This window comes from Chiloscyllium plagiosum, unplaced genomic scaffold, assembly GCF_037043375.1.
Source record: "Chiloscyllium plagiosum isolate Xiang-an unplaced genomic scaffold, Cpla_swu_hap1 HiC_scaffold_10, whole genome shotgun sequence".
In the NCBI taxonomy this organism is placed as follows: Eukaryota; Metazoa; Chordata; class Chondrichthyes; order Orectolobiformes; family Hemiscylliidae; genus Chiloscyllium; species Chiloscyllium plagiosum.
The window spans coordinates 44857744-44884906 of NW_028270148.1; the positions used below are offsets into that span (position 1 = coordinate 44857744).

Here is a 27163-nt window from a genome sequence, read left to right on the forward strand (position 1 = left end):
GTCGGAAGAACGGCAGAGTATTTTATTTCATTTTACAATACAACTATGGAAACCATGGCGATAGATTGTTTTGTTGTACAAGGAGAGATTTGTCAACTAGGCCTACCTATATTCCCAGAGTTTAGAAAAATTAGTAAGGATCCTCGTTAAAAGGTTCTGACAGGGCTGGACAGACTGGATGCGGTGATGATGGTCCCTTGTTCTTGTTTGGGGTGTGGGTTGTTTGTGAAGAGACAATGGTAGACCATTTATTTCTAAATTGCTTTACTCAGAGGGTGGAGAATCTGTGGAATTCTTTACCATACATTGAAGTCACTGAATATATTTAACAAAAAAAAAGGAATTTCTTGCCATGAATAGTATCAAGGGTTATGGGGAAAGAGGATATTTGTGGTAACCTGCTGGATGTGCTCACTCAGCTTCATTACCTCTTCTGTCTGCTGATTCCTCTTTAAACAAATCAGATGGCAATTCACCTAGCTTGTTTTTTTCTCAGTATCACAAACCTTTTGAATCGCACCATGTTGTTACAAATTCATTACGTGAGCAAACATGGATAGGAATATTACTTTCCCCCTTTACACCCCAGTTTACAAATGAAAATAATAGAAAATTGTCCTTTCATTTTGCAATATGATTATGAAAACCAGAGTCTTCAGATTTATAAGGAGTTGACACAAGCAGCATTTAAATATTTAGTGAGTAGAGAAACTGAGAATCAAGTCTGCTTCATGGAACAAGTATTTCAGGTATTTTCAATCATAGTGCTTCTAATTGAATATGGAAATAGTTTGCTCTTGACTACATTTCAATTACCTGCAAAGACAAAAGCAAGATGCATTTCCACTTATTTCATCAACCTTCATTCTTTTCAAAAACCACTCTTTCTAATTTTTAAATTTTTACTCATCTTGTGCATTCCCACAATTGTCTCATTCAGTTAAATGCCCCTTGCTTTTTCTCAACAGTACGGCACTTCACTCTCATTTGCTTTTGATGAATCCAAAGCTGCTGCACCTCATTATAGCTTTTCATGAGCTCCTGCATCACTGCTACTCATCATCTGTTTTAAGAAACAAAACACAAGGGTATTCAAGAAGGGGGCAGTCTGAACAGTCTGCTGTGTTGGGCTCTGTGCCATGCCCCACCCACCACCACCATCACCACCCTCCCTCCCCTCCCAGCCATCCCTAAGGAAAATTTATAATGTAAAGTAGGTAGAAGACCTAGAGTCCTTTTAAATTAAGGTTTGACAGATTTGGAGCTGAAATGAAGACATCTAAGGGAAAGGGAGCAAAAGCAGCACAGCAGGCAGGGCACTCCCCTACTATGTCGGGCACACCCGCAGGCGTTACCTTGACAGCCATGGCGGCGCCCTTAAGTTCAGTGGAGCAACAGCATTTACTAACTGAGTTCGCCAAACTCCGTGAAACAAAATCGAGGGAGCGCTGGAACCAATTACTGCCATGCTGACAAAGCATGAACAAGAGATCCGGGCTTTGGAACAGCACGTAGAAGCAGTGGAACAGAGGACCGTGGCCTCAGAGGCCGCGACAGAGAGCTCCGAGGGGCGGATCCGAACCTTGGAAGGCCGGGTTTGGGGCCTGCAGGAACAAGTAAACATCCTCAAAAATTGCGGTCGGAGAGAAAAAAAAATCTACGGATCTTGGCCTTACTGGAGCATGAAGGAGGTGAAAACCTTGCTGATTTTCTCGAGAGGTGGCTTCCTGAGTTGCTGGGACTGGAAATCGAGTCGGGGGCCAGGTGAATGTGGAGCAGGCCCACCGGATCGCAATGCGCAGGTCCGGTCCAGTCCAGCGCCCCTGCCCAGTCCTAGTGTGACTCCAGCATTACAAAGAAAAGCATTTAATAATAGAAACAGCCAGAAGACTGGGAGGAGATCCAAGGCTTTGGCTTATGAAGGTTCAGAGATAATGTATTTTCATGACTTTTCTGGGGCCATAATTAAGAAAAAAAAAGACCTTTGATAATGTAAAGAAAAAAATTAAGAGATTTAAACATTCAACATTCTCTGGCAGTACTATGTTTCAATTATGGGGGAGCTTCGACTCAGTGGAAAAAGTAAAAGGATTTTTGAACTCGCTGAAAAGATAGACTTTGGGCGAGGGGGAAGGAGGAAAAGATGCGTGCGGACAATAGCATAATTTTAAAAAAATCTTCTCTGTCCTTGTTCTTTTGCCTTTTGGGTTCTCGGGCTTTATAGGCTTGGTATTGCTCTGGTGTAAAATCCGGTATGTTTTATATTATATTTGTTTGGTGATTATTATTTATTCTATTGTTCAGTTTTGCTGATGAGGAGTGGTTACTCCTTTGATGTAAAGATGTGTGGGGCTGAGATGTCGAGGGGGAGGGGTGGGGGTCCATTGTTAACTTGTCAGAGTCTAAATAATTTTTTTTTTCATTGCTTGGGCTTGGGGCATGGCCTTAACTGAAAGGTGCTTGGATGGTTGTGAGGTTGGGAGTGAATGCTCCCGATGGGCAAGGAGGAATAAAAAAAATCACTGGAGATTTGTGTATTTTGTATTAATTTGTTCAAGTTAGGAGTAGAGTTTTTTTTTTAATTTTAGTAGTTTTGGTAGGGTTTGTAGGAATAGTCTTTAGATTTGATCAAGTCTGTTTTTTCTTCACTCATCGCACATTGAATGGGCTTCTTCCTTTTGGAGGACTGCGTGTTGTAGTGTGCAGTCATGGCTAGTGATCTGTTCAGGTGATGCATGTGGAATATAAAGGGTAGCCATTCCCCCATTAAAAAGGAAAAGGTGCTCTCAAATCTTAGGAAGAAAAGGGTTGACATTGTGCTGTTGCAAGTGACACATTTGACTGATAGGGAATATTTGAAGTTGCAGCAGGGGGTACAATAGGGTGTTCTTTTCCTCCTTTAACTCCAAAAGCAGAGGAGTGGCCATATTGGTACGAAAGAACCTCCCATTTCAAGTGACAGATCAAATCAAGGATGAGTATGGACAGTTTGTCAGTCTCAAGGCAGTGAAGAGTATGGCATCCTGAACGTTGACTGTCCCCCAGTGCAATTTTTAGCTGATGCAGTCTCTAAATTAGTGGCTCTTGGGGTGCGCCGTACGATTATAAGAGGAGACTTTAATTGTCTCACGGACCCCTGGGGTAGACAGAATGCCAAGAGGGTTGTCGGATGCACCTCGGCAATCTAGACAATTACTGGAGTTGTGTGAGGAGTTGGGGCTAGTGAATGTGTGGAGGTGCCTCCACCCGAATGGGAGGGACTTTACCTTTTACTCCAACCTGCACAAGTTCCACACAAGAAATTGATATGTTCTTTGTTCCAGGTCGGTTTGTTTGGACTTGGTGTTGGCCTGCAGAATTGGGAGCATAACTACTTTGGACCATGAGGCAGTATATTTAGATATTAAGAGCAAAGGTAGTGGAGTAGGCATGCGGCACTGGCGCATGGATCCATTTCTGTGAATGATGGCAACTTTGTACAGAATATCACAAGGGAGTTCAAGGCTTAGAAACCTGGCTTAGCTGGTTAGGAAGAAAAGTGCTCCACAGTCCATTGTGTCTACCAGGGAGAGAACTGGCAATGTCACTCGTGAGCTGAGGAAGATCAATACCAGATTCCAGGAGTTCTATGCAGAGTTATACCAATCGGAGTGCTTTGGGGATGGAGAATTGAGAATGGAATCCTTTTTTCAAAACTTGGACCTCCCCGGTTTAAATGCAGATCAGGCCTCCCTTTTAAATGCACTCTGACAAGTACAGGGGCGACACGGTGGCACAGTGGTTAGCACTGTTGCCTCACAGCGCCAGAGACCCGGGTTCAATTCCTGCCTCAGGCGACTGGCTGTGTGGAGTTTGCACGTTCTCCCCATGTTTGCGTGGGTTTCCTCCGGGTGCTCCGGTTTCCTCCCACAGTCCAAAGATGTGCAGGTCAGATGAATTGGCCATGCTAATCTGCCCGTAGTGTTAGGTAAGGGGTAAATGTAGGGGTATGGGTGGGTTGCGCTTCGGCTGGTCGGTGTGGACTTGTTGGGCCAAAGGGCCTGTTTCCACACTGTAATGTAATGTAATCTAATCTAATCTAAAAAAAAAGAAGGTACAAGAGAGGCGTTAAGGCAGCTTCAAGGTGGTAAGGCACCCGGTCCCGACGGGTTCCCGAGTGAATTTTACAAGGAGTTCATACACATGTTAGCTGACCCACTGCTGGAGATATATAGTCATTCGTATAACCAGGACTGCCTTCCACCCTTTATTAGTGAGGCTAATATCTCCCTTATCTTAAAGGAAGGGAAAGACCCTGAGGATTGTGCATCGTATAGGCCAATCTCATAGTTGAATGTGGGTTTTAAAATTGTATCAAGGTGTTGGCTCTGAGGTTGGAGAAAGTGCTGCCTGTTATTATAAAAGAGGACAAGAAGGGTTTCAGCAAGGCTGCAGTTCATTCAACAATATCAGACGGGTATTGAATACGGTACAAATATATCAGTCGGGAATGATTCTGTGTTTGGTGGTCTCCCTGAATGCAGAAAAGGCTTTTGATAGGGTGGAATGGTCATATCTCTTTGCTGTTCTAGATAGTTTTGGTCTGGGAGGGGTCTTCGCCAGGTGGGTGGCAGTGTTATATAAAGACCCCAAAACGGATGTTATCACGAATGGGGTTAAATCGAGCAATTTTGGTGTGGGGAGGGGCAGCCGACAGGGACGTCCCTTGTCACTGCTGTTGTTCACCTTGGTACTTGAACCACTGGCGGAGGCTATCCAAAAGGACCCTGAAATAATGGCACAAAGGTGAGAGTTGGGGAACACAAAATCATTCTCAATGCAGATGATGTCCTTCTGTTTTTGGCTAACCTTAAAAAAGTCCATACTCCGGCTAATACAAAGAATTAAATTATTCAGCAGCTTTTCAGGATATAGGATAAATTTCACAAAATCGAAAGTCATGCCCGTGGAGGAATTGGTGGAAGTACTGAAGCTGGAGGACAGAATGGAGTTTCCTTTTAGATGGTCACATAAAGGGTTTCTCCGTCTGGGAACTTTTATTACCCCTTACTTCTGGCAGCTGTATGGAACTAACTTTGTGCAGTTGTTCGAGAGAACAAAACAGGACTTGCAGCGATGGGAGGGACTACCCATATCATGGCTAGGCCGTATAGCCTTCATTAAAATGAATGTTCTTCCTTGGTTGTTATATCCTATGAGGATGCTCCCGTTGCTATTACACAAACAGGTGCTGCAGATGTTTGCAAGATGGTTTGGATCATTTATTTGGTGCCGTAAGCACCCCTTGATTAAATTTCCCAAGTTGCAACTTCCACAGGATATTGGGGGGGGGGGGGGGGGGGGTTTGGCAGTAGACCTCTCAGATCTGAAAAGTTACCAAATAGGCACCCAGTTGTCATATGTAGGCAAATGGGTGCACGATGACTCGAAGTCAATATGGCTTAGTGTAGAGGCCTCACAGGCGAGATGTCCCCTCACAAACTTACTGTTCATGGATAAATTGAGATCTGTAGGGGAGTCAGATGATCAGAAACATAGTAAAAGCATGGAGGATAATGTGGCAGGGTGAGGGCAATTTGCTTAAGACTTCGCTGTCACCCCGTTAGTGGGAGCCCCAGGATTAAGATTGGGGTCAATGGACTCTGGCTTTAGAGCATGGGAGGGTAAAGGAATCTCCTGTCTGGCAGATTTATTTGAGGGAGAGGTCTTGAAGTCTTTCAGCCAATTAGGTCAGAAATACGGAATCCCTAATAGGGACGTTTTCCAGTATTTCCAGGTTAGGGATTACATACAGAAGACGGCCACGCTGTTGGCCCAGCCCTACAAGTATATAGAACGAAGAGTGCTCTAAAGTGAGGACGCTCTCAGTTAGTACCATATATCTACTGCAGAGAGAGAATGCCTTGGGGGATATGGAGAGACTCCATGAGATTTGGAATCAGGAGTTAGGGGAAGAAATCTCATTGGAAACATGGGAGGACATATGGGGGAAATGTAAAGAAAATTTCACTATGCAATAAGGCACAAGCGATGCAATTGAAGATCCTCCACAGGGCCCATATGGCACCAGAGAGACTAGCAAAGTTTAAGAAAGGACCTTCCCCGAAATATCCCAAATGTAAAAACAGTATTGGCACCCTTACACATTGCTTTTGGTCCTGTTACAAGATTTACGGATACTGGGAGGGCCATAGTGAATGAACTGGAGATGATCCTGGGAATGGAAGTTAGAGAGGATCCAGTGTCCCTCATTTTGGAACTACTGAATCTTCCCTCTTTGGGTGAGCACAGGAAGAGGTTATTCAATATCCTTACACACTGTGCGAGGAAGAACATCACAATGAATTGGATATCAGAAAAGCCTCCAGGGTCTTGCAGGATGGAGCATGTTCCCTCAAGATTACCTGACAAGTATGGTGTGCCACAGAATGGAGCAATTTTATAAGACATAGAGTCATATAGATGTATAGCACGAAAACAGACCCTTCGGTGCAACCCGTCCATGCCGACCAGATATACCAACCCAATCTAGTCCCACCTGGCCCATATCCCTCCAAACCCTTCCTAATCATATACCCATTCAGATGCCTTTTAAATGTTGCAATTGTACTATCCTCCACCACTTCCTCTGGCAGCTCATTCCATACACATACCACCCTCTGTTGCCCCCTAGATCTCTTTTACATCTTTCTCTTCTCACCCTAAACCTATCTAGTTCTGGACCCAACCAGTGAAAAGACTTTGTCTGTTTATCCTATCCATGCCCTTCATGATTTTATAAACCTCTATAAGATCACCCCTCAGCCTCTGACACTCCAGGGAAAACAGCGCTAGCCTATTCAACCTCTCCCTATAGTTCAAATCCTCCAAACCTGGCAATATCCTTGCAAATCTTTTCTGAACCCTTCCAAGTTTCACAACATCCTTCCGATAGGAAGATGAGCAGAATTGCACGCAATATTCCAAAAGTGGCCTAACCAATGTCCTGTACAGTTGCAATATGACCTCCCAACTCATGGCGGCCCTTTCTAAATTACATAGACATGGATCTGTCAGCAGTACTGATTATGGCCTTTATATAGCCACAAGAGATATATATGGTGGCCCGAGGACCCGGGGGAGGCCTAGTAAAGATGGATATAATCACAGTTGCTCCTGTGGATGGGAGCCTTGATGGAGGCGCAGCGAGTGGAGTACTGTAATATAGTACATCGTAGTGTAATTTAGTTTTAGTGGATTGTAATTTAATTTAATGTTATTTTATTTAATTTGAGTTTAAGCTAATTTGGTTTAAGTAAATATGAGACAATTGTATCTTGAATAGTAGGCAGTTTATTCTCAGCATTACTGTAATATAATATAATAGTACAATATTATTTCTACTTTTCTGTACTTCTATAACTGTATGGCTTTTTTCAATAAATGTATATATTAAAATAAGAAATAAAATACACAGACATTTGGCAATAATACTATGGATTCTCACCTGCTGTCTTTACCATTCTGCATGGCAGAGTATCGATCACTGGTCGAGCGTTCACACACATAGGTGTTCCTCCTTGTCATACTAGGGAGCATGTTATTCTGAAATGTTAAATCAATTTATGTCAGTTATCTATGTTTTGTAATAAAACTACTAATTATTTTCGAAACAAAATAATTATATCTTTTGAGTTTCAGATGGGGATTCTAACAATTTCAAACATATCATGAATGTTAACATTTCCATGGACAGGCAATTATAGGAGAAAGTGAGGACTGCAGACGCTGGAGATCAGAGTTGTGAGTACAGAGGAGCAGGAGAATCGATGTTTTGGGGATAAACCCAAGGGGTTATTCTCCTGCTCCTCAGATGCTGCCTGACCAGCTGTGCTTTTCCAGCACGACTCTCTCCACAGCCAATTATATACCATGGATTAAAGGTACAGCTTCACAGCCACAATTCGCCATGCCACTGATCACATGTCTGTCAATTCAGGTGATATCAGGGCCTTATTGCTGAAGTTACTTTTCCCAATAACCATGCATTACATCAAAGATCAAATCTGTAAGAATACCATCATCATATTTAAGCTGTATGTAATAGCTCAGGAAGCCTGATTGGAACATAACAGAGTTTATGTTGAACACTAAAACAAAGCCACTACTCATGGCATTGTTTAGCCCCAGCCTGGGACAGACAGCCCTGCACACCCATCCCTGGATCTGTTTGATAGTATTTTTAATGATTCTGTTTATAGGCATGACAACATGTCTCTGGAGCAGGTGGGACTTGAACCCAGCTCTCCTTGCTCAGGAGGTAGGGACACAGCCATTGCACCACAAGGCCCCTATCTGGTTCTGCTTTAGTATTTATTTCAATCAGCCTATTAAGAGATGTTGCTCTACACATCTGGGGCAGTGGAACTTGAACACAAGCTTCCACAGCCCAGAGGGAGGGACATTATCACTAAACCACAAGGCCCCTAACTGGGCCAGTGTCATTCTTTTTAAATAGCAGAAAATGTATCATATAAAATTGAACACCTTTCCCACCAACAAATTACCGTGACTAATTTTGTGTTATTTAAACTATTAACCACTGCCAGTAATCATCTATGAAGCCAATTAAATACATACAATCAAAGCCATGGGCAATGCGAACTATCAAAAGTGAAGGGGAGATAGGGAGAGCAGGAAGGGGCGAAATCAAAATGGAGTTGGGGGGGAGATTATGCACGAAAACCCTCGCAGTGCCCAGGTATCTAAAGGCATTGAGAGCAGTGACAGACACGATGTCCTCCCTCTCCATGAACACCTGGGTACTAACATAAACACAGAAGGAGGGCTTGGGTCTATTTTATATTTCTTTTTCTGCACAGATGTGTTAGCACACACAACTGAGCGACCTACCCACCACCAAAATGCCTGAGACTTTTTTTTTCAAACTATTATCCACCACCAGTAAAAACACCCTTCTGGCCAGTTCAACATTTGCCAGTAAAGCCCATTATGGGCAATGCCAATTATTAAGGAGGGGGCAGTGGAGAATAAGGCAAGCAGGAAGGCGACTAAATAAAAACAGAGTTGGAGGAGGAAATAAAGCACTCTATCCTCCATAGTGCCCAGCTCTCTCTAAAGATTTTGAGAGCATTGATGGACACTACATCCTTGCTCTCCAAGGACACCCGGGAATTAACGTAACCACTGGGTCTGCTTTACCTTTTAAAAAATATTTTTTAATCAACCTGTTCAGAGATGTTATTACATACCTCTGCAACAGGTGGGCCTCCTGACTTAAAGACAGGGACACTACCACTGCACCATAAAGCAAACCCAGCGGGGCTATTATAAGTATTTTTTAATTTAACCACTTTTTCTCATCAACCTGCTCAGATGTTATTACACTCCTGTGGAGCAGGTAGGGTGCTGGCTTACCAGTCCAGGGGTAGAGACACTACTACAGTGTGACAAAAGCCCCTCTGGGTCTGTTTTTATTTTTAAATCCTATTCAGAGATGTTATTGCATACCTCTGGAGTAGGTGGTAACTGAACTCAGGCCTTCTAGTCCAGGGCAGGGGCACTACCATTGTGCTACAGGAGCCTCTCTAATTTTGAAATTTAAAAAAAAATTAACTTATTTTTCCTAAGCAACCTGTTTAGAGATCTTATTCCACACCTTTGAACATGGTCCTCCTGGTCAAGGAGCAGGACACTCCCACTGTGCCGCAACGGCCCCACTAGGTCTAGTCCAGGTGATGAATTCTAATTGGACAAGTCATTGCCTGCTACCAAAGGATCTCACACTCAACAAGGTCCAGAAGGAGATTAATTAGCGATTCTTCGCGCGCCTTGAAGGGGTTCTCACACGATATATAATATACAACTTGAGAATAGGCACAATGTGATTGTTGCACCAATACCTAAGGAGGCTGCATTTGCTTCTAGTTAACCAGGATATTGTCAGGATTCAAGTGGCAAACACATGTATCCTACAATTATGATAGAAGTTTAAAAATTAGAGCTCTAACACATTCACAAACAACTACACCATCATTGACGAGTAACTCAAATTTTTAAAGATAATAGATCATAAGGATCATGGGATCTTTGGCACGGAAGATGAGTGAGTCTTTTTTCAAAGGTGTGTCCCCTTACCAGATGGAGTTTGCTATGGTTTTGGCTTTCATGCCAAAACATTTCTCCAGTATTCCATGTTACATCAATTTCCACAAGGCCTTTTGGCAAAAACAGTGACAAGATAATGTATACTGTAGTTATACAGTCCATGCAAGATCTAGCTGTTTGAAAACCAGCCTGCTTGTCTTGTAACCATTTGTCAAGTTCTGTCTTTAGTTTCTCATGTGCAATTCTATTTAAGACATTCACTGGTAATGACCACGGAATGATGCTGCTCTGGTTCTTGCAAATCTTGATAACTTCATATCCATGCTTCCAATTGTGCTACTTTTCTTCAAAGTTTCCTTAATTTTTCTCAGCCAGGTTTGTTTGTATTTCCTGGGAAGACTTTTCTGCGCGTGACATCTGGAAGCTGGGTTGAAGTGGCGTGACTAAGCAGTTATTTAAAGTTCTGCCCATCTTTTGAACTCGTCTTCATTTCTGGTGTGCGAGTGTTGTATTGCTTTTATTCTTTTTTGTTTTATCTGTTGTTATACTGATTTTTTTCATGTTTTGCGGTTCTACTGCACTTTTTAAATATTCAGCGAGATTTCAATGAACATTCGCTTTTCAGCAACAGTGCTTCTTTTTGATACTTTGTCAACCTCTGGATACTGACCTTGTGCTTTCCACATGGAACTGCTTAGTTTACAACACAGATACAGTCCTTTTGGCTCAACTGGTCTATGCTGCTGTTTATGTTTCACATAAGACTCCCCTCATCCTACTTTATCTAATGCCAACTGTAAGTCTTTTATTCTTTTACCCTTTGTGTATACAGCTTACCTCCTCCTAAAGACATTTATGCAATTCTTCTGAAAAACAATGCATACTTTTGTACAGCAGCCCACTCCACATTCCAATCACTCTCCATGGAAAGAATCCTATTAGTTCGAATGGATCGGTTGGAGCGACATTTCGAGGCAATGAGGAATTTACAGGAACAAAAATCTCACAATTTTAAATCAAATGGCCTGCAATATTGCCAAAACATACAATGAGCATGCAAGAAGCACTTTAACTTGCATTTCAAATTTACAGATCGAGCTTGCTTAATCCTGTGTGTGATCTCCTCATTAAAAACACAGAAAAGCATCACTGACCTAAACACTTAGAATCAAAACAAACAGGTGAATCAAATTGCTGCTTACACTAGGTCCAGTGGTGGATTTTTTTCTGTCGAGACCCGCCAGTGGGCTTGCGGGCACATCTCCTTTGGAAGTTACAGTGGTGCTACTTAATTTTCGAACCATGTCTTTGTCCCAGTCTTCCTTCTGTTCGTTTTCCACACTGTTTGCTTGGGCTCGCTTAGTGTACGAGACAGCAGGTGGTATTGATGGACCAGCTGCGTGACAGAGAAATAAAAAGGACAAAATCAAACAAACTTACTTGACTCCAGTTGTGCAAAATTTCATGTCCTTTTCAGCTGAACATGTTATTCCTTTTCAGCTGAACCTATTTAAAGGTGCATCTAATTCACCATGGCCAGACACTTGACAGCATAATTATCAGAAGCATGCAGCAGTAGATAAAGATTACAAACCTAACTTGATTTGATCTCTTCACATCACCTTGGATGCGAAAGGATGATTTAAAATAGATGATGGACAGATGAAAATACTACACTGTCACATTGTGATAAAAGCATTAAACTCTTGATATCCTTATGAAGCTTACAACTAGTATAATTAACTAAAACTGTGCTCGTCAATTATCACTGTTGAACTTCTCTTTTTACAAAGCTACTCTCTCTGTTGTCAACGGACACTTTGTGCATGAGTCAGAGGTAACAGGCAAGAACAAAATATATTTCCATATATTAAAGCTGAATTCAATCATCTGACAAAACTATTAAAAATATGTAGCAGGACAACAACCAACTGAGAAAGAAAGTTGCCACCCAGGTAAATAGTGCGGTGAAGAAGGCATATGGCGTACTGGCTTTTATTGGTAGAGGAATTGAGTTCTGGAGTCCTGAGATCATGTTGCAGTTGTATAAGATTCTGGTGCGGCCGCATCTGGAGTATTGTGTGCAGTTTTGGTCGCCATACTATAGGAAGGATGTGGAGGCACTGGAACGGGTGCAGAGGAGGTTTACCAGGATGTTGCCTGATATGGTAGGAAGATCGTATGAGGAAAGGCTGAGGCACTTGGGGTTGTTTTCATTGGAGAAAAGAAGGTTTAGGGGTGACTTGATAGAGGTGTACAAGATGATTAGGGGTTTAGATAGGGTTGACCGTGAGAACCTTTTTCCACGTATGGAGTCAGCTATTACGAGGGGGCATAGCTTTAAATTAAGGGGTGGTAGGTATAGGACAGATGTTAGGGGTAGATTCTTTACTCAGCGAGTCGTGAGTTCATGGAATGCCCTGCCAGTAGCAGTGGTGGACTCTCCCTCTATATGGGCATTTAAACGGGCATTGGATAGGCATATGGAGGATAGTGGGCTAGTAGCAGTGGTGGACTCTCCCTCTTTATGGATAAAGTGAAGTCTGCAGATGCTGGAGATCAGAGCTGAAAACGTGTTGCTGGAACAGCGCAGCAGGTCAGGCAGCATCCAAGGAACAGGAGAATCGACGTTTTGGGCATAAGCCCTTCTTCAGGAATCAGATTCCTGAAGAAGGGCTTATGCCCGAAACGTCGATTCTCCTGTTCCTTGGATGCTGCCTGACCTGCTGTGCTGCTCCAGCAACACATTTTCAGCTCTCCTTCTTTATGGGCATTTAAGCGGGCATTGGATAGGCATATGGAGGATAGTGGGCTAGTGTAGGTTAGGTGGGCTTGGATCGGCGCAACATCGAGGGCCAAAGGGCCTGTACTGCGCTGTATTCTTCTATGTTCTAAATTGCACACATGACACGAGCATTAACATATCTTTCTGAGGGATTGCTTCACGGATTTCCAAGAGTTGTCTCTCCACATCTCCCCCCCCACCCCTCCCCCAACCCTATCTCATATTTTCAGGGTTTGATCTTTAAAACAAAAAGTCCTGGTACTCATTCAAGTAATATTAATTCTAATATACTAGCTTCTGGGATTTAATTAGGGTGTTACTTCTCAAAATAAACTTTTCTTTTAAAAATCATGAAATTCATAAAAGATAATTAAAAACATCTTGGCGGAAATTAACGTGTTTCTTTTGTTGATTCAGTGACCGAAGATAAAATTCACAATTAGAATGAGGCAAATGTACTGAAGCCAAATTTGCAGATGACACAAAAATAGATGAAAGGCAAGTTGCGAGAGGGATACAAATAGTTCACAGAGAGACATTGATAGGTTAAGTAAATGGGCCAGAAGTTGGCAAATGCCGTATAATGTGGGAATATTGAATTTGTTCATTTTGGAAGGAAGAAGAGCATTACTGAAATAGAGAAAAATGGCAGAAAGCTGCAGCATAAACAGCATTTGTGCACAAAACACAGAAAGCTAGTACAGAGGGACCTCGATTATCCAAATCATCAAAGAGGTAAACGTACTGTATTTGATTTACCTAAACTGAAGAAGATGTGAAAATGCCGGCAAAAACAAAGAAACATAAGCACCTCAAGCAGCAGCAAATGGATATTTTTTAAGTAAGGGTTGTTATACAGCTCTTTGCAAGAGTAAGTGTTTTACAGTACAGGTACAGTATTCCCGGCACGTTACCGGGCCGTTCATTTAAAACAAAAGGACAAGAACATAAGCACATGCATGAGGTGGGGCTTCTATCTTTCTACCGCGAGACTGAGTTCCCGGAAAGTGATACTGTAAATGTCTTGAAATCGTAGAAGCTGTTCGGGAACTTGTTTAATGCTGGGATTTCATGGTAAGGGTTTAGTTCTTCTCATTTTAACCTGTAATTCACAGACTGCAAAGATTGGTTTGTTTAAATGACAAACTCATTCAAGTGATAGATTTAAACAAATTCTCCGGTAGAGCACAGCATTAGATCAGTATGGCTTCCTCGTTATAGCTAAAATCGATTATCCGAATAATCGATTATCCGAATGAAATAGTGCCTGCCCATCTCGTTCGGATAATCGAGGTTCCTCTGTATAGCACTCGGGTGCAGCAGAAATCAGAAAGGCTCATGCAATGTTGGGCCTTAATTCAAAGAGTATGGAGTATAAGAGAAGGAAGTCTTATTGCAACTGTACAAGAGCAGTTGAACAAGTGTACTGAGAGCAATTTTGATCCCCTTAGTAAAGGAAAGATATCATTTTTTATCAGAGGCATTTTCATGAAGGCACACTTGGACCTTTTTTAAAAAGTCCTGGTATGGAAGGATTGTCTTATGAGCAAAGGTTAAAAAGGTTGGGACAATTCTCATTTGCATTTAGAAAAATGAAGTGAAATGATCTCATTGAAAACATATAGGACTCTTAAGGGGTTTGACAGGGTAAATGCTGATACGATGTTTCCTCCCATGGAAGAGTCTAGGACCTGAAGGCGTAGTCTCAGAACAAAAGAGCTCCATTTTTAAGATGGAGATGAGGAGGACTTTCTTCTCTCACAGGGTTGAGAATCTTTAGAACTGCTTGCCACAGAGAACTGTGCAGGCAGAGTCCTTGTGTACATCTAAGGCTGAGATAGATTCTTGATCATTATGGGAATAAAGAGTTAAAAAGAAAGGGCAGAAAATGGATGTGAGGATTATCAAATCAGCCATGATCCTATTGAACAGCAGAGCAGGTTCAAGGATCCGAATGGTCTACTCCTGTTCCTATTTCTTAGTTGAAGGAAATCCGACATCCACAACAAGTGGCACCAATGACATAGGTAGGAGGAGCGCTGAGGATGTTAGGCAGGCTTTCAGGGAGCTAGGTTGGAAGCTCAAAGTTAGAACGAACAGAGTTGTTGTCTCTGGTTTGTTACCCGTGCCACGTGATAGAGAGTCGAGGAATAGGGAAAGAGAACAGTTAAATGCGTGGCTACAAGGATGGTGCAGGAGGGAGGGATTCCGGTATTTGGATAACTGGGGTTCTTTCTGGGGAAGGTGGGACCTCTATAAACAGGATGGTCTGCACCTGAACCTGAGGGGCACCAGTATCCTTGGTGGGAGGTTTGCTAGTGCTCTTGGGGGGGGTTTAAACTAACTCTGCAGGGGCATGGGAACCCAGACTGTAGCTTTAGGATGCAGGACCTGGAGTGTAGGGAGGTTAGGAACATGGCATCAATCTCAAAGGAGGGTGCCTGTAAACAGGAAAGTGGCTTGAAGTGTGTATACTTCAATGCAAGAAGTATACGAAATAAGGTAGGTGAACTTGCAGCGTGGGTTGGTACCTGGGACTTCGATGTTGTGGCTATTACGGAGACATGGGTAGAACAGGGACAGGATTGGCTGTTGCAGGTCCCAGGGTTTAAATGTTTTAGTAGGGTCAGAGGTGGGGGTAAAAGAGGGGGAGGTGTGGCATTGCTTGTCAAAGATAGCATTACAGCTGTGGAAAGGACGATGGATGAAGACTCGCCATCTGAGGTAGTTTGGGCTGAGGTTAGGAATAGGAAAGGTGAGCTCACCCTGTTAGGAGTTTTTTACACGCATCCTAATAGTCCTAGAAACGTAGAAGAAAGGATTGCGAGGATGATTCAAGAGAAGAGTGAAAGTAATAGGGTGGTTGTTATGGGGGACTTTAACTTTCCTGATATTGATTGGGAAAGCTATAGATCAAGTTCGTTAGATGGGTCAGTGTTTGTCCAATGTGTGCAGGAGGGTTTCCTAACACAATATGTAGATAGGCCAACAAGAGGTGAGGCCATACTGGATTTGGTTCTGGGTAATGAACCAGGCCAGGTGTTAGAATTAGAGGTAGGTGAGCACTTTGGGGACAGTGACCACAATTCGGTGACTTTTACTCTAGTGATGGAGAGGGATAAGTGTGCAATACAGGGCAAGAGTTATAGCTGGGAGCAGGGAAATTATGATGCGGTGAGGCATGACTTAGGATGTGTGGCTTGGAAAAGTAAGCTTCAAGGCAAGGACGTAATTGATATGTGGAGCTTGTTCAAGGAGCAACTATTGAGTGTCCTTGATAAGTATGTACCCGTCAGGCTGGGAGGAAAGGGTCGTGTGCGGGAGCCGTGGTTTAATAAAGAATTGGAATCCCTTGTTAAATGGAAGAGGGCGGCCTATGTAAAGATGAGGTGTGAAGGTTCAATTGGGGCGATTGAGAGTTATAAGGTAGCCAGGAAGAATCTGAAGAGAGAGCTAAGAGCAGCAAGGAGGGGACATGAAAAGTCCTTAGTTGGTAGGATTAGGGAAAACCCAAAGGCTTTCTATAGGTATGTCAGGAATAAAAGAATGACTAGGGTAGGAATACGTCCAGTCATGGATAGTAGTGGGAAGTTGCGTGTGGAGGCTGAAGAGATTGGGGAGACACTGAATGAATACTTTTCGTCAGTATTCAATCAGGAACAGGACATTGTTGTCAATGCGAATACTGAGTCACAATTAAGTAGAATGGATGGCTTTGAGGTATGTAGATAAGAGGTGTTGGAAATTCTGGAAAGGGTGAAAATAGATAAGTCCCCTGGGCCTGATGGCATTTATCCTAGGATTCTCTGGGAAGCAAGGGAGGAGATTGCAGAGCCATTGGCCTTGATTTTTATGTCCTCGTTGTCTACAGGAGTAGTGCCAGAAGATTGGAGGCTAGCAAATGTGGTTCCCTTGTTCAAGAAGGGGAGTAGGGATAACCCTAGTAACTATAGGCCGGTGAGTCTCACTTCTGTTGTGGGCAAAATCTTAGAGAGAATTGTAAGGGATAGGATTTATGAACATATGGATAGGAATAATGTGATCAAGGATAGTCAGCATGGTTTTGTGAAGGGCAGGTCGTGCCTCACAAACCTTATTGAATTCTTTGAGAAGGTGACTAAGGAGGTGGACGAGGGGAAAGATGTAGATGTGGTGTATATGGGTTTTAGTAAGGCGTTTGATAAGGTTCCCCATGGTAAACTACTGCAAAAAATACGGAGGTATGGCATTGAGGGTGAGTTGGAGGTTTGGATTAGGAATTGGCTTGCTAGAATAAGACAAAGGGTAGTAGTTGATGGCAAAGGTTCATCTTGGAGTGCCGTCACTAGCAGTGTTCCGCAAGGATCTGTTTTGGGACCATTGCTGTTTGTCATTTTTATAAATGACCTGGAGGAGGGGTTAGAAGGTTGGGTGAGCAAGTTTGCGGATGATACGAAAGTCGGAGGAGTTGTAGACAGTGGGGAAGGATGTGGCAGGTTACAGCGGGACATAGATAAGCTGCAGAACTGGGCAGAAAGGTGGCAAATGGAGTTCAATGTAGCTAAGTGTGAAGTGATTCACTTTGGTAAGAGTAACAAAAAGATGGGGTACTGGGCTAATGGTCGGATACTTGGTAGTGTGGATGAGCAGAGGGATCTTGGTGTCCATGTACACAGATCTTTGAAAGTTGCCACCCAGGTAAATAGTGCGGTGAAGAAGGCATATGGCGTACTGGCTTTTATTGGTAGAGGAATTGAGTTCCGGAGTACGGAGGTCATGTTGCAGTTGTATAAGACTCTGGTGCGGCCGCATCTGGAGTATTGTGTGCAGTTTTGGTCGCCATACTATAGGAAGGATGGAGGCACTGGAACGGGTGCAGAGGAGGTTTACCAGGATGTTGCCTGGTATGGTAGGAAGATCGTATGAGGAAAGGCTGAGGCACTTGGGGCTGTTTTCATTGGAGAAAAGAAGGTTTAGGGGTGACTTGATAGAGGTGTACAAGATGATTAGGGGTTTAGATAGGGTCGACAGTGAGAATCTTTCCACGTATGGAGTCAGCTATTACAAGGGGGTATAGCTTTAAATTAAGGGGGGGTAGGTATAGGACAGATGTTAGGGGTAGGTTCTTTACACAGCGAGTCGTGAGTTCATGGAATGCCCTGCCAGTAGCAGTGGTGGACTCTCCCTCTTTATGGGCATTTAAGCGGGCATTGGATAGGCATATGGAGGATAGTGGGCTAGTGTAGGTTAGGTGGGCTTGGATCGGCGCAACATCGAGGGCCGAAGGGGCTGTACCGCGCTGTATTCTTCTATGTTCTATGTTCTATAGAAATCTGGGACTTGTCTGTATCCAATTTAACTTACACATTAGTGCTGAGAAAATAATAACTAAGAAAATGCTAAAATGGCTAAGACCTGCCTTGGATATCAGAATGGTATTTTATATTTGTAAAGCAAGTTCTTTCTTAGAAACAGGAGGCTAAGAAATCACCAGCAAAAGGATAATGATCACTTCCAGCATCTTAACATGTCAATAACTTTCACAGCACAAGTCATCAAGTAAACCTTCAAATCAATTTAAAAAGGACATGTAAAATAACTTATGAATGTTAGAAATCAGAAAATACAGAACAGCCAGTATGAGAGGAAAGATGAAATTGAGGCTGATGTTTGAACATCTCTACCAATTGCAAAATGATCTGCTGTGCATTTTGAAGTTTCAAATGACAGGTCTGTGTCAAAAAAATGAACGTTTGCAATGTCTGGCACACATTCTAATAAGGATTGTGTTGACTGAGGTAACATTTGTCTAAAAGCTAACTTTGCTGAAATTACACAAAAGGGTAAGTATTGATTAACAATATTTCATCAAAACCATCTTGATGTGTATTTTAAGATAGAACTTTTCTAATTTGCTTTTTCCTCATGTAGGTCGACAAAATAAATGAAATTTTATATGAAGGATTCAATTTAGAATCATACAACATGGAAAAAGACCCTTCAGTCCACCTCATCCATGCTGACCAGATATCCTAAACTAATCTAGTCCCATTTGTGAGCACTTGGTCCATATCCCTCTAAACCCTTCCTATTCATGTACCCATCCAGATGCCTTTTAAATGTTGTCATTGTACTAGCCACCACCACCTCCTCTGACAGCTCATTCCAAACACACGCCACCCTCTGGATGAAAATGTTACCAATTCGACCCCTTCTAAATACTTACCCTCTCATCTTCATCCTATGCCCTCCAGTTTTAGACTCCCCTTCCCTGGGGAAAAGACTTTGTCTATTCACTCTATCCATGATTTTATAAGCCTCTATAAAGTCACCCCTCAGCCTCTGACACTCCAGGGAAAACAGCCCCAGCCTATTCAGCCTCTCCCTACAGCTCAAACCCTCTAACCCTGGCAACACCCTTGTAAATCTTTTCTGAACCCTTTCAAGTTTCACAATATCTTTCCTATTTGGTCTGGAGATTTGTGCAATTTAAAACTTGCAAAAAAACTCTGCAAAAAATGTTGAACCTGTAGCAGCAACTGTCTCTTTGCATTAAGTAACTATCAAACATTTGGGGTGCCACAGTGGCTCAGTAGTTAGCACTGCTGCCTCACAGTGCCAGGGACCCAGGTACGATTCCACTCTTGGGCGACTGTGTGGAGTTTGTATTCTCCCTGTGTCTGTGTGGTTTTCCTCTTTTTCCTCCAGTTTCCTCCCACAGTCCAAAGATGTGCAGATTAGGTGGATTAGCAGTGCTAAACTGCCCATAGTGTCCAGGGATATGGAGGTTAGGTGAATGAGAGTCAAGATTAGAATGGTGCTGGAAAAGCACAGCAAGTCAGGCAGCATCCGAGGAGCAGGAAAATCAACATTTCAGGCAGGAGCCCTTCTTCAGGAATGAGGCTGGGAGCCTCCGAGGTGGAGAGATATAGGGGAGGGGTGTGGGGCAGGGGAGAAGATAGCAAAGAGTGCAATAGTGGATGGAGGTGGGGATAGGTCAGAGAGGAGGGTGGAGCGGATAGGTAGGAAGATTGACAGGTAGGACAGGTCATGAGGATGGTGGTGAGCTGGAAGGTTGGAACTGGGGTAAGGTGGGGGGGATGGGAAATGAGGAAACTGGCGAAGTCCACATTGGGTTGAAGTGTTCTGAGGCGGAAGATGAGGCGTTCTTCCTCCAGGTGTTGGGTGGTGAGGGAGTGGCGATGGAGGAGGCCCAGGACCTGCATGTCCTCGGTAGAGTGGGAGGGGGAGTTGAAGTGGTCGGCCATGGGACGGTGGGGTTAATTGGTGCGGATGTCCCGGAGATGTTCCCTAAAACGCTCTGCGAGAAGGCGTCCGGTCTCCCCAGTGTAGAGGAGACTGCATCGGGAGCAATGGATACAATAAATGACATTTGTGGAAGTGCAGGTGAAACTCTGATGGATATGGAAGGCTCCTCTGGGACCTTGGATGGAGGTGAGGGGGGAGGTGTGTGCACAGGTTTGCAATTCCCGCGGTGGCAGGGGAAGGTGCTGGGAGAGGAGGGAGGGGAGGGTGGGTTTTTGGGGGGGGACCATGAACCTGACGAGGTAATCGCTGAGGGAATGGTCTTTACGGAAAGCCGGTAGGGGTGGGGAGGGAAATGTCGGTGGATGATGCGACTTATGCGGAGGTGGAGTGGAAGGTATGGTGGGATGGAAGGTGAGGACTGGGGGGGTTCTGTCCTTGTTACAGTTGGAGGGTGAGGGACGTGGATGAGATGCATTGGAGGGCATCTTTAACCATGTGGGAGGGGACATTACAGTCTTTAATTAGTGTGTTTTGTGGTGGAACATGTCCTCCTGAGAGCAGATATGGCGGAGGCAGAGGAATTGTGTATAAGGGAAAGCATTTTTGCAGGAGGTAGGGTGGGAGGAGGTGTAATCCAGGTAGCTGTGGGAGTCAGTGGGTTTGTAAAAAATGTCAGTGTTGAGTCGGTCGTCGTTGATGGAGATGGAGGGGTCCAGGAAAGGGAGGGAGGTGTCTGAGATGGTCCAGGTGAATTTATGCTCGGGGTGGAATGTGTTGGCGAAGTTGATGAACTGCTCAACCTCCTCGTGGGAGCACGAGGTGGTGCCGATGCAGTTATCAATGTAGCGAAGGAAGAGGTGGGGAGTGGTGTCGGTGTAACTACAGAAGGTGGACTGTACTACGTAGCATAGCATCTGCAGTCCTCACTTTCATCTCGGCTAGGTGAATTAGCCATGGGAAAATGCAGGGTTACAGGGACAGCATGGGATGCTGTTTACAGGGTCAGAATGGACTTGATGGGCCAAATGGCCTGCTTCCATGCTATGATATTGAGGAAAAGAGAATGCAGTTTTCTACAACATTGTTGACATATTTTCTTCCAAGAACAGAAGCGTTATGGAATGAAGTGTTAAATGACTGACCAAGATATGAGCCTCCACTTTGGATCTTCATTTTTAAGTGATGTGGGCTAATTAAATGTTCTGCACTGTAGCGATTCAACAATTCTATTAACATGTACCTAAAGGCTTATGCATTGTAATCATTAGTAAGTTTTATCTGTTCAGAATCAATCAAGGGTAAATCTGTTAGATTTATGAAACAGTAATGGAACAGAATACTAAATGAGTAAGTAGTACAGAGATAATTTTGGGTGTTAACTCTGTGAAAACATCAAATGCTAGTTTTTCAATGTAAGCTGGGTATAAAAACACAAAACAAATAAACCTGGCAGAAAGACAGTGCAAAGTGCTTTGAGACAAACAAGTGAACCAAATCAACTCTTTTTTTCATAATATAGCAGTTAGGCCCAGTACGGCTCACTGCAGCACTGCACACTCAAAGTTGAAATGTGCAATATTACTTTACGTGTTTGAATGTCATCCCCACCATGATCACTAAACCGCCGCTGTTTCTGATTCGCTGATATACTGCGCTGGACCTTCGAATGTGCCGGAGACTGCGTGGAACTGTTGTTGAGGTCACTATTGGGTCGAGACCTATGACACAGGTTACTACTGGATACAGATTCGCTGCCTTCAAACTGGAAGGTTAGAAAAATAGTCATTAGAAATAATTCTTGAACTTCTAAATCTCTTATTTTACTCAGTTTACCATTGCTTCAACTATTCTGAGCCACTGAACCAGGAGAAAAAGTGAGAAAACATACACTTATCAGTCACATCGTCTGCCCTCCACATCTACTGCAATATCATATTGATGAAAAAAATTATTCATTTCCAAATAGTGTGTGTATGAGTAAATGCTCGGTATTTTTATAAAAGGTGATAAAGTTTCAGTGCTATCACTGTACTGGCATAAGAAAACAAGACAGCAAAAGGTCCCATAAATTGTAATGAGGTACATTTGCTTTTAGCGGTGGTGGTTGATGGATAGTGGTTTAAAATTAAACTTTGATCAAAACACCATGATAAAGCTCCTGTTCCTCTTCAAGTACTATCCTAAGACCTTTTATGTCCATCTGAGAAGGAAGACTGGGTCTCATTTGTGTGACTCATCATATAAACACAGCACTAATAATGCAGCACGTTAGGGTCAACCTCATTTCTACGCTCAAAGTCTCTGGAGTGGAATTTGACCCCGAGTTTCTGATTCAGCGGTGACCATTTCCGCTGACACTTGGAATGAAATCATACATAGGCCAGGAAATGAAAAGGCAGTCTTCTGTCTCTGAAGGACATTAGTAAATCAGTTGAGAATTCATGAAAAGGTAGTAGAATTTATGGCCATCATTTTACAAAACTAGGTTGAATATAACCAGGTACATATGAGGCATTGATAAGGAGACAATCAGTGTGCATAAGAAGATTGCTTCTATTAATGCCTTAATATATTACAATGACTCCCAGAGGTGAGGTGGTGGGTATGGGAGTGGTTAGGGGTATTGGCCATGCTCACCTTGGCATGCACAATGCCTCCCCTGGGGAATTCACAGGGATTCTGTAGCAATTGTCACAAGTTTGTACTGAAATCAGCCTTTCTATGGCATTCTGCAACAGAAAATATAATGCTGCAACCAATGCAGCAGAGAAAACAACTTTGGCTACTAAGCCATGGGACAGGCTATGGGAGTACCTGACTCCATGTGTATAAACATACTGAAACACTTTATATGCAACCAAATTTTTCAAATTTTAAGAAAATATTATGAAGCTTGCCTCAGGTGGTTTCCTGCCTAATAATAGGTAACAAGCCATGACTTCATCATACTTCTGCCCCACTAGGGATTCAGTGATTTCTTCTCTCGGGAAGCCCATAGTGACCATTGTTTCTGTAAATATCAATGCAAAACTTACAATGTGAAAACGTTACATTTTCTGTACATGCAATATCATCAAACATCCTCAATCCAGCAAATTACATTCCTGGTCACAGTGGAAGCTCCATTAGCCACGGGATAGGAGCTTTTTTTTCCCCAGGAGAATAATAGGAAGGGGTCATTGACCAAACAACATATAGATAATTAAACAGAAACCAAATATATAACTGAAATCGCATGTCAGGACCTGTTGGAAGTCCTATTGCACTGACAGCATGGGAATCTTCATTTCCGGTGGGCAATTGGGGGGCGGCATGGTGGCTCAGTGGTTAGCACTGCTGCCTCACAGCGCCAGGGACCTGGTTTGATTCCAGCCTCAGGTGACTGCCTGTGTGAAGTTTGAACATTCTCCCAGTGTCCGCATGGGTTTCGACTGGGTGTTCCAGTTTCCTCCCACAATCCAAAGATGTGCAGGTTAGGTGAATTGGCCATGCTAAATTGCCCATAGTGTTCAGGGATGTGTAGGTTAAGTGCACTATTCAGGCATAAAACTGGGTTAATAGGGTAGGGGAATGGGTCTGGGTGGGTTGCTCTTTGGAGGGTTGATGTGGACTTGTTTCCACACTGGAGAGATTCTACAAATCTATGAATTACCCTGGTTTCCAAGACTCTCTGTGAATGTCTCCACCTCTATCAGAATCATTGAATCATTTTGAAATAGTTAAGTGAACAGTTACCCAAGAAACGTCAGACAGAACAAAAAAAGGTGTGTATAAACCCTAGTCAATTCCAGAACTGAAACCTCAAATCACACTCTGATCCCCTGGACTACCATCTCATTCACCTCCAGTTGCCTCACCCTCCCAAACAGCATCTCACCAACCTTAGCGACCCTATCCATTCACCTCCATTCAAAACTGGTCTTTTAAACTTATGTGGCAGCTGGTGCCATAAAAGGAGGGCAAATCCTCTTTGACAGCACCGACCCTACTCCATCGTGACGGAATTTTCTGAAGGACATCGTACTCCGCATTTCTGGTAAAGCTGTGCTTGGAAAATGCAGCAAGAAATGCAGAGCAGCATTGAGTTGGGAAAAGCCCAAAAGGGCAGCAATCCAATGATGATTCCCTTCCTTGGAAGATCCAATCAAATGTTGACACATGTCAGAGCATCGGCACAATCAAGCTCAGGTTGGTCACACACCGAATATGAACAGGCTTACCTATCCTTTTGGGATCAGTATAGTCAGGCTCTGGTTCACTGTACGGTTTTAGTTCCTCCTCCTCAAAACCAACATTCATCCATCGGTCCTTCATGATTTGCTGTTTGATAAAAATCTCATGTCAATGAATTTCAAATACAGCTGGGGTGTGGGAGGGTGTGAAGCCTCAAGTTTGATATAAATTGTTTTCTTTTTAAATAAAGTCTGCTAAAGGATCTCACTTACTTCCAGACTGCCTCGTTTAGCAGGATTTAATACCAGGAGTTTTTTGAGCAAGTTTTCACAGTCAGTTGACATATAAAAAGGAATTCGGTACTTGCCTCGCAAAACTCTTTCCCTCAGTTCCTGAAATAAAGGGGGAAGAAAAAGATATGTGCATTGTACAAGACAGAATTAGATCAGGTCCTGCAATTTTCTAAAATCCCAACAGTGTAACAGAAAATTCAATGTTTTTGGGATATATGAAGATTTCATAGAATGCAGATTTGAAGTAAGCATACACACTTGATGAAAAGGTAATTCAGGTCCTTTCGAGTCAAAAATGATAAAAGCATTCAAGTTGCAATGGTAAGAGTCTAGGACTGTACAACGAACAAAAAATAAATGCATCCTTATGCTTTTCGTTTTATCTAAGAGGGGCCACGGAAAGCTAAATTCAAAGCAATGTGTTTCCTACCAGTACGGTATAAAAAATATTGATTTTAAATATTTTTGGCTCTTATTAATTCTTGATATTAATGGAGAGATCAGATCAGGCCTTTGGGTTTTTTTGGGGGTTGCAATTTGGAAGTTGATGTGGACGTTGCTAGTTGCAGAAGGGAAGGAGCCAGAACTGAGGGATTGATTGCAGAAGGGAGTAAAGGATGCTGATGTTGGTGGCAGGGAAGGAGGGGGAGCTAGAAACTGGGGTTTGGCAAAATGGGTGGGAGGGAAGAGTTCATTCATTTAGAGGGAGGAGATTCCATGATTGGCAGGTGAGAGGCTGAGGTCTTCCTTGGAGGTCTGAGGAACATTCTTGCTCCTCCTGGTCAACAAGGAATGCACTCTCCTTCTACCCTTTTAAATAAAACTTAATCAAGTTAGACAGCTCGAGTGCTGCAATCCAACAAACATATCAATCAAACAGTCAACAGAAACTTACAGAATTTTAACAGAGGCGCTAATCTTCTAGACTGGGCAGAACCTTCCTCCAACTATAAGTGGATTTTCCAATCTCTGGGAAACCCACGCAACAACTGTTAAATTTAAATTAAGGCCCCCAGTTGCACGATGGTAAGCCAATGGATGGTCTCAGAAAATGAGCCATCTCTCTAAGATGCAACACTCCCACGCTACAAAAACAGTAATGGAGTGCGAATGCAGAGGAAGGGTTTTGTTCCTTCTTTTACATTTTAACCTCTCTCTCCCACTGCATGCAGGGAGGTGGGGTCAGGAGGATACTGAGTATTATTAAATGCAGTACCACATGTAAAATAACGAGGTGCTAGTTGCAAGATCAGCTACTGCAGACTACATCCAAAGGTTCTGCTGTTCAGTTTTACATTTCACAACAGCAGTTTCTGCACTGGTGCCTGCTTTAGAAAAAATGCTAGATTTGATTGATTGGAAGTACCAGTGGATCCACAATCAATGCCTCTCTTTAAGAGCACCCTATTCAGCAAGTCAGCAAAATTTCCTCATGAAAGGATGTTCGCAGTAAAATTGAAAAGGAAAAAAAATCCCAACAATATAAGCTTTCTATTAAATTTGGTCCTTTGCTGATGACATCCACATTTTAAAAAAACACTACTGATTGACAAGTTTCTCTAAAATGTTAACTAGTAAAATTTCAGAACTTTTGCCATAGTCTGGCTGATTTAACATTTGCCTACTGAATGGTGCAGTCACATGAACATAGCATTTAGGTGCAGAAATAAGCTAATCAGCCTCTCAAACCTGTTTTGCCATTCAACAAGATAATGGCTGATCTATTTGTAATTCAAATCCTATCCCACTTACTCCCATAACCTTTTACCCCTTTATTTGACAAGAATCGAACATTGGCTTAACAACATTCAAGGACTCTGCTTCCTCCATGTTTTCAGAAAGTGACTCTAAAGACTCATAATCCACAGAGAAAAAGCTTTATCTCATCTGTTTCAATGTGTGACCCCCTCGAGATTCTCCATCCTCTCACACCTACCCTGCAAAAACCCCTCAGAAGCTGATATGACTTGTAGCTTCTCTAATTACTTGCTCCACCTGCACATGAACCTTTTGTGATATCTCTCCACCTGGAGCTCTGCAATCTTTCACCGTTTAGATAATATGTTTCTTTTTATTCTTTTTGCCAAAATGGACAATTGTACACTTTCTCACATTATACTTCATTTGCTTCATCTTTGCCAACTCACTTAACCTCTCTTTTTGTAGCCTCCATACATCCTCTTCACAATTTACATTTCTATCTATCTTTGTCTATTAACTACAAATTACCAGCAAAAACCAGACCTTCCATCCTTTCATCTAAATCATTTATAAATTTTAAACAATTGAGGTCCCAGCACCGATCCATATGCCACACCACTCATGAGATCTGGTCAACCTGAAATGCCTACATTTTTGCTTTCTGTTAGGCAAACAATCTTCCACACCATTAGCGTTTATTTCCCAAAGTAACCTTTAATGTGGTACCTTATCAAACATCTTCTGGATGCACAACACAGCCACCAGTTCTCCTTTATCCATCTATGTGTTTCTTCATCAAAGATTGATAAAACACATTTCCCTTGCACAAAACTGTGTTGACTCTGCCCGTCTACGT

At 42.9% G+C, this 27163-nt stretch overlaps 1 protein-coding gene across 4 annotated transcripts in view; it reads right to left on the reverse strand.

Annotated features, from left to right (window-relative positions):
• The window catches only part of LOC122552804 (serine/threonine-protein kinase MARK1), a 217075-nt gene that overhangs the window by 24461 nt on the left and 165451 nt on the right, over positions 1 to 27163 (reverse strand). For all 4 annotated transcript variants that reach the window (XM_087991312.1, XM_043695768.2, XM_043695766.2 and 1 more), the window contains exons 9-14: positions 24586 to 24705; positions 24361 to 24460; positions 23038 to 23150; positions 21749 to 21902; positions 11310 to 11503; positions 7487 to 7584 (exon numbers count right to left, since the gene is read on the reverse strand). In XM_087991312.1, the coding sequence (XP_087847438.1) occupies positions 7487 to 7584; positions 11310 to 11503; positions 21749 to 21902; positions 23038 to 23150; positions 24361 to 24460; positions 24586 to 24705 (779 nt within the window). The remainder of the gene's footprint in view (positions 1 to 7486; positions 7585 to 11309; positions 11504 to 21748; positions 21903 to 23037; positions 23151 to 24360; positions 24461 to 24585; positions 24706 to 27163) is intronic.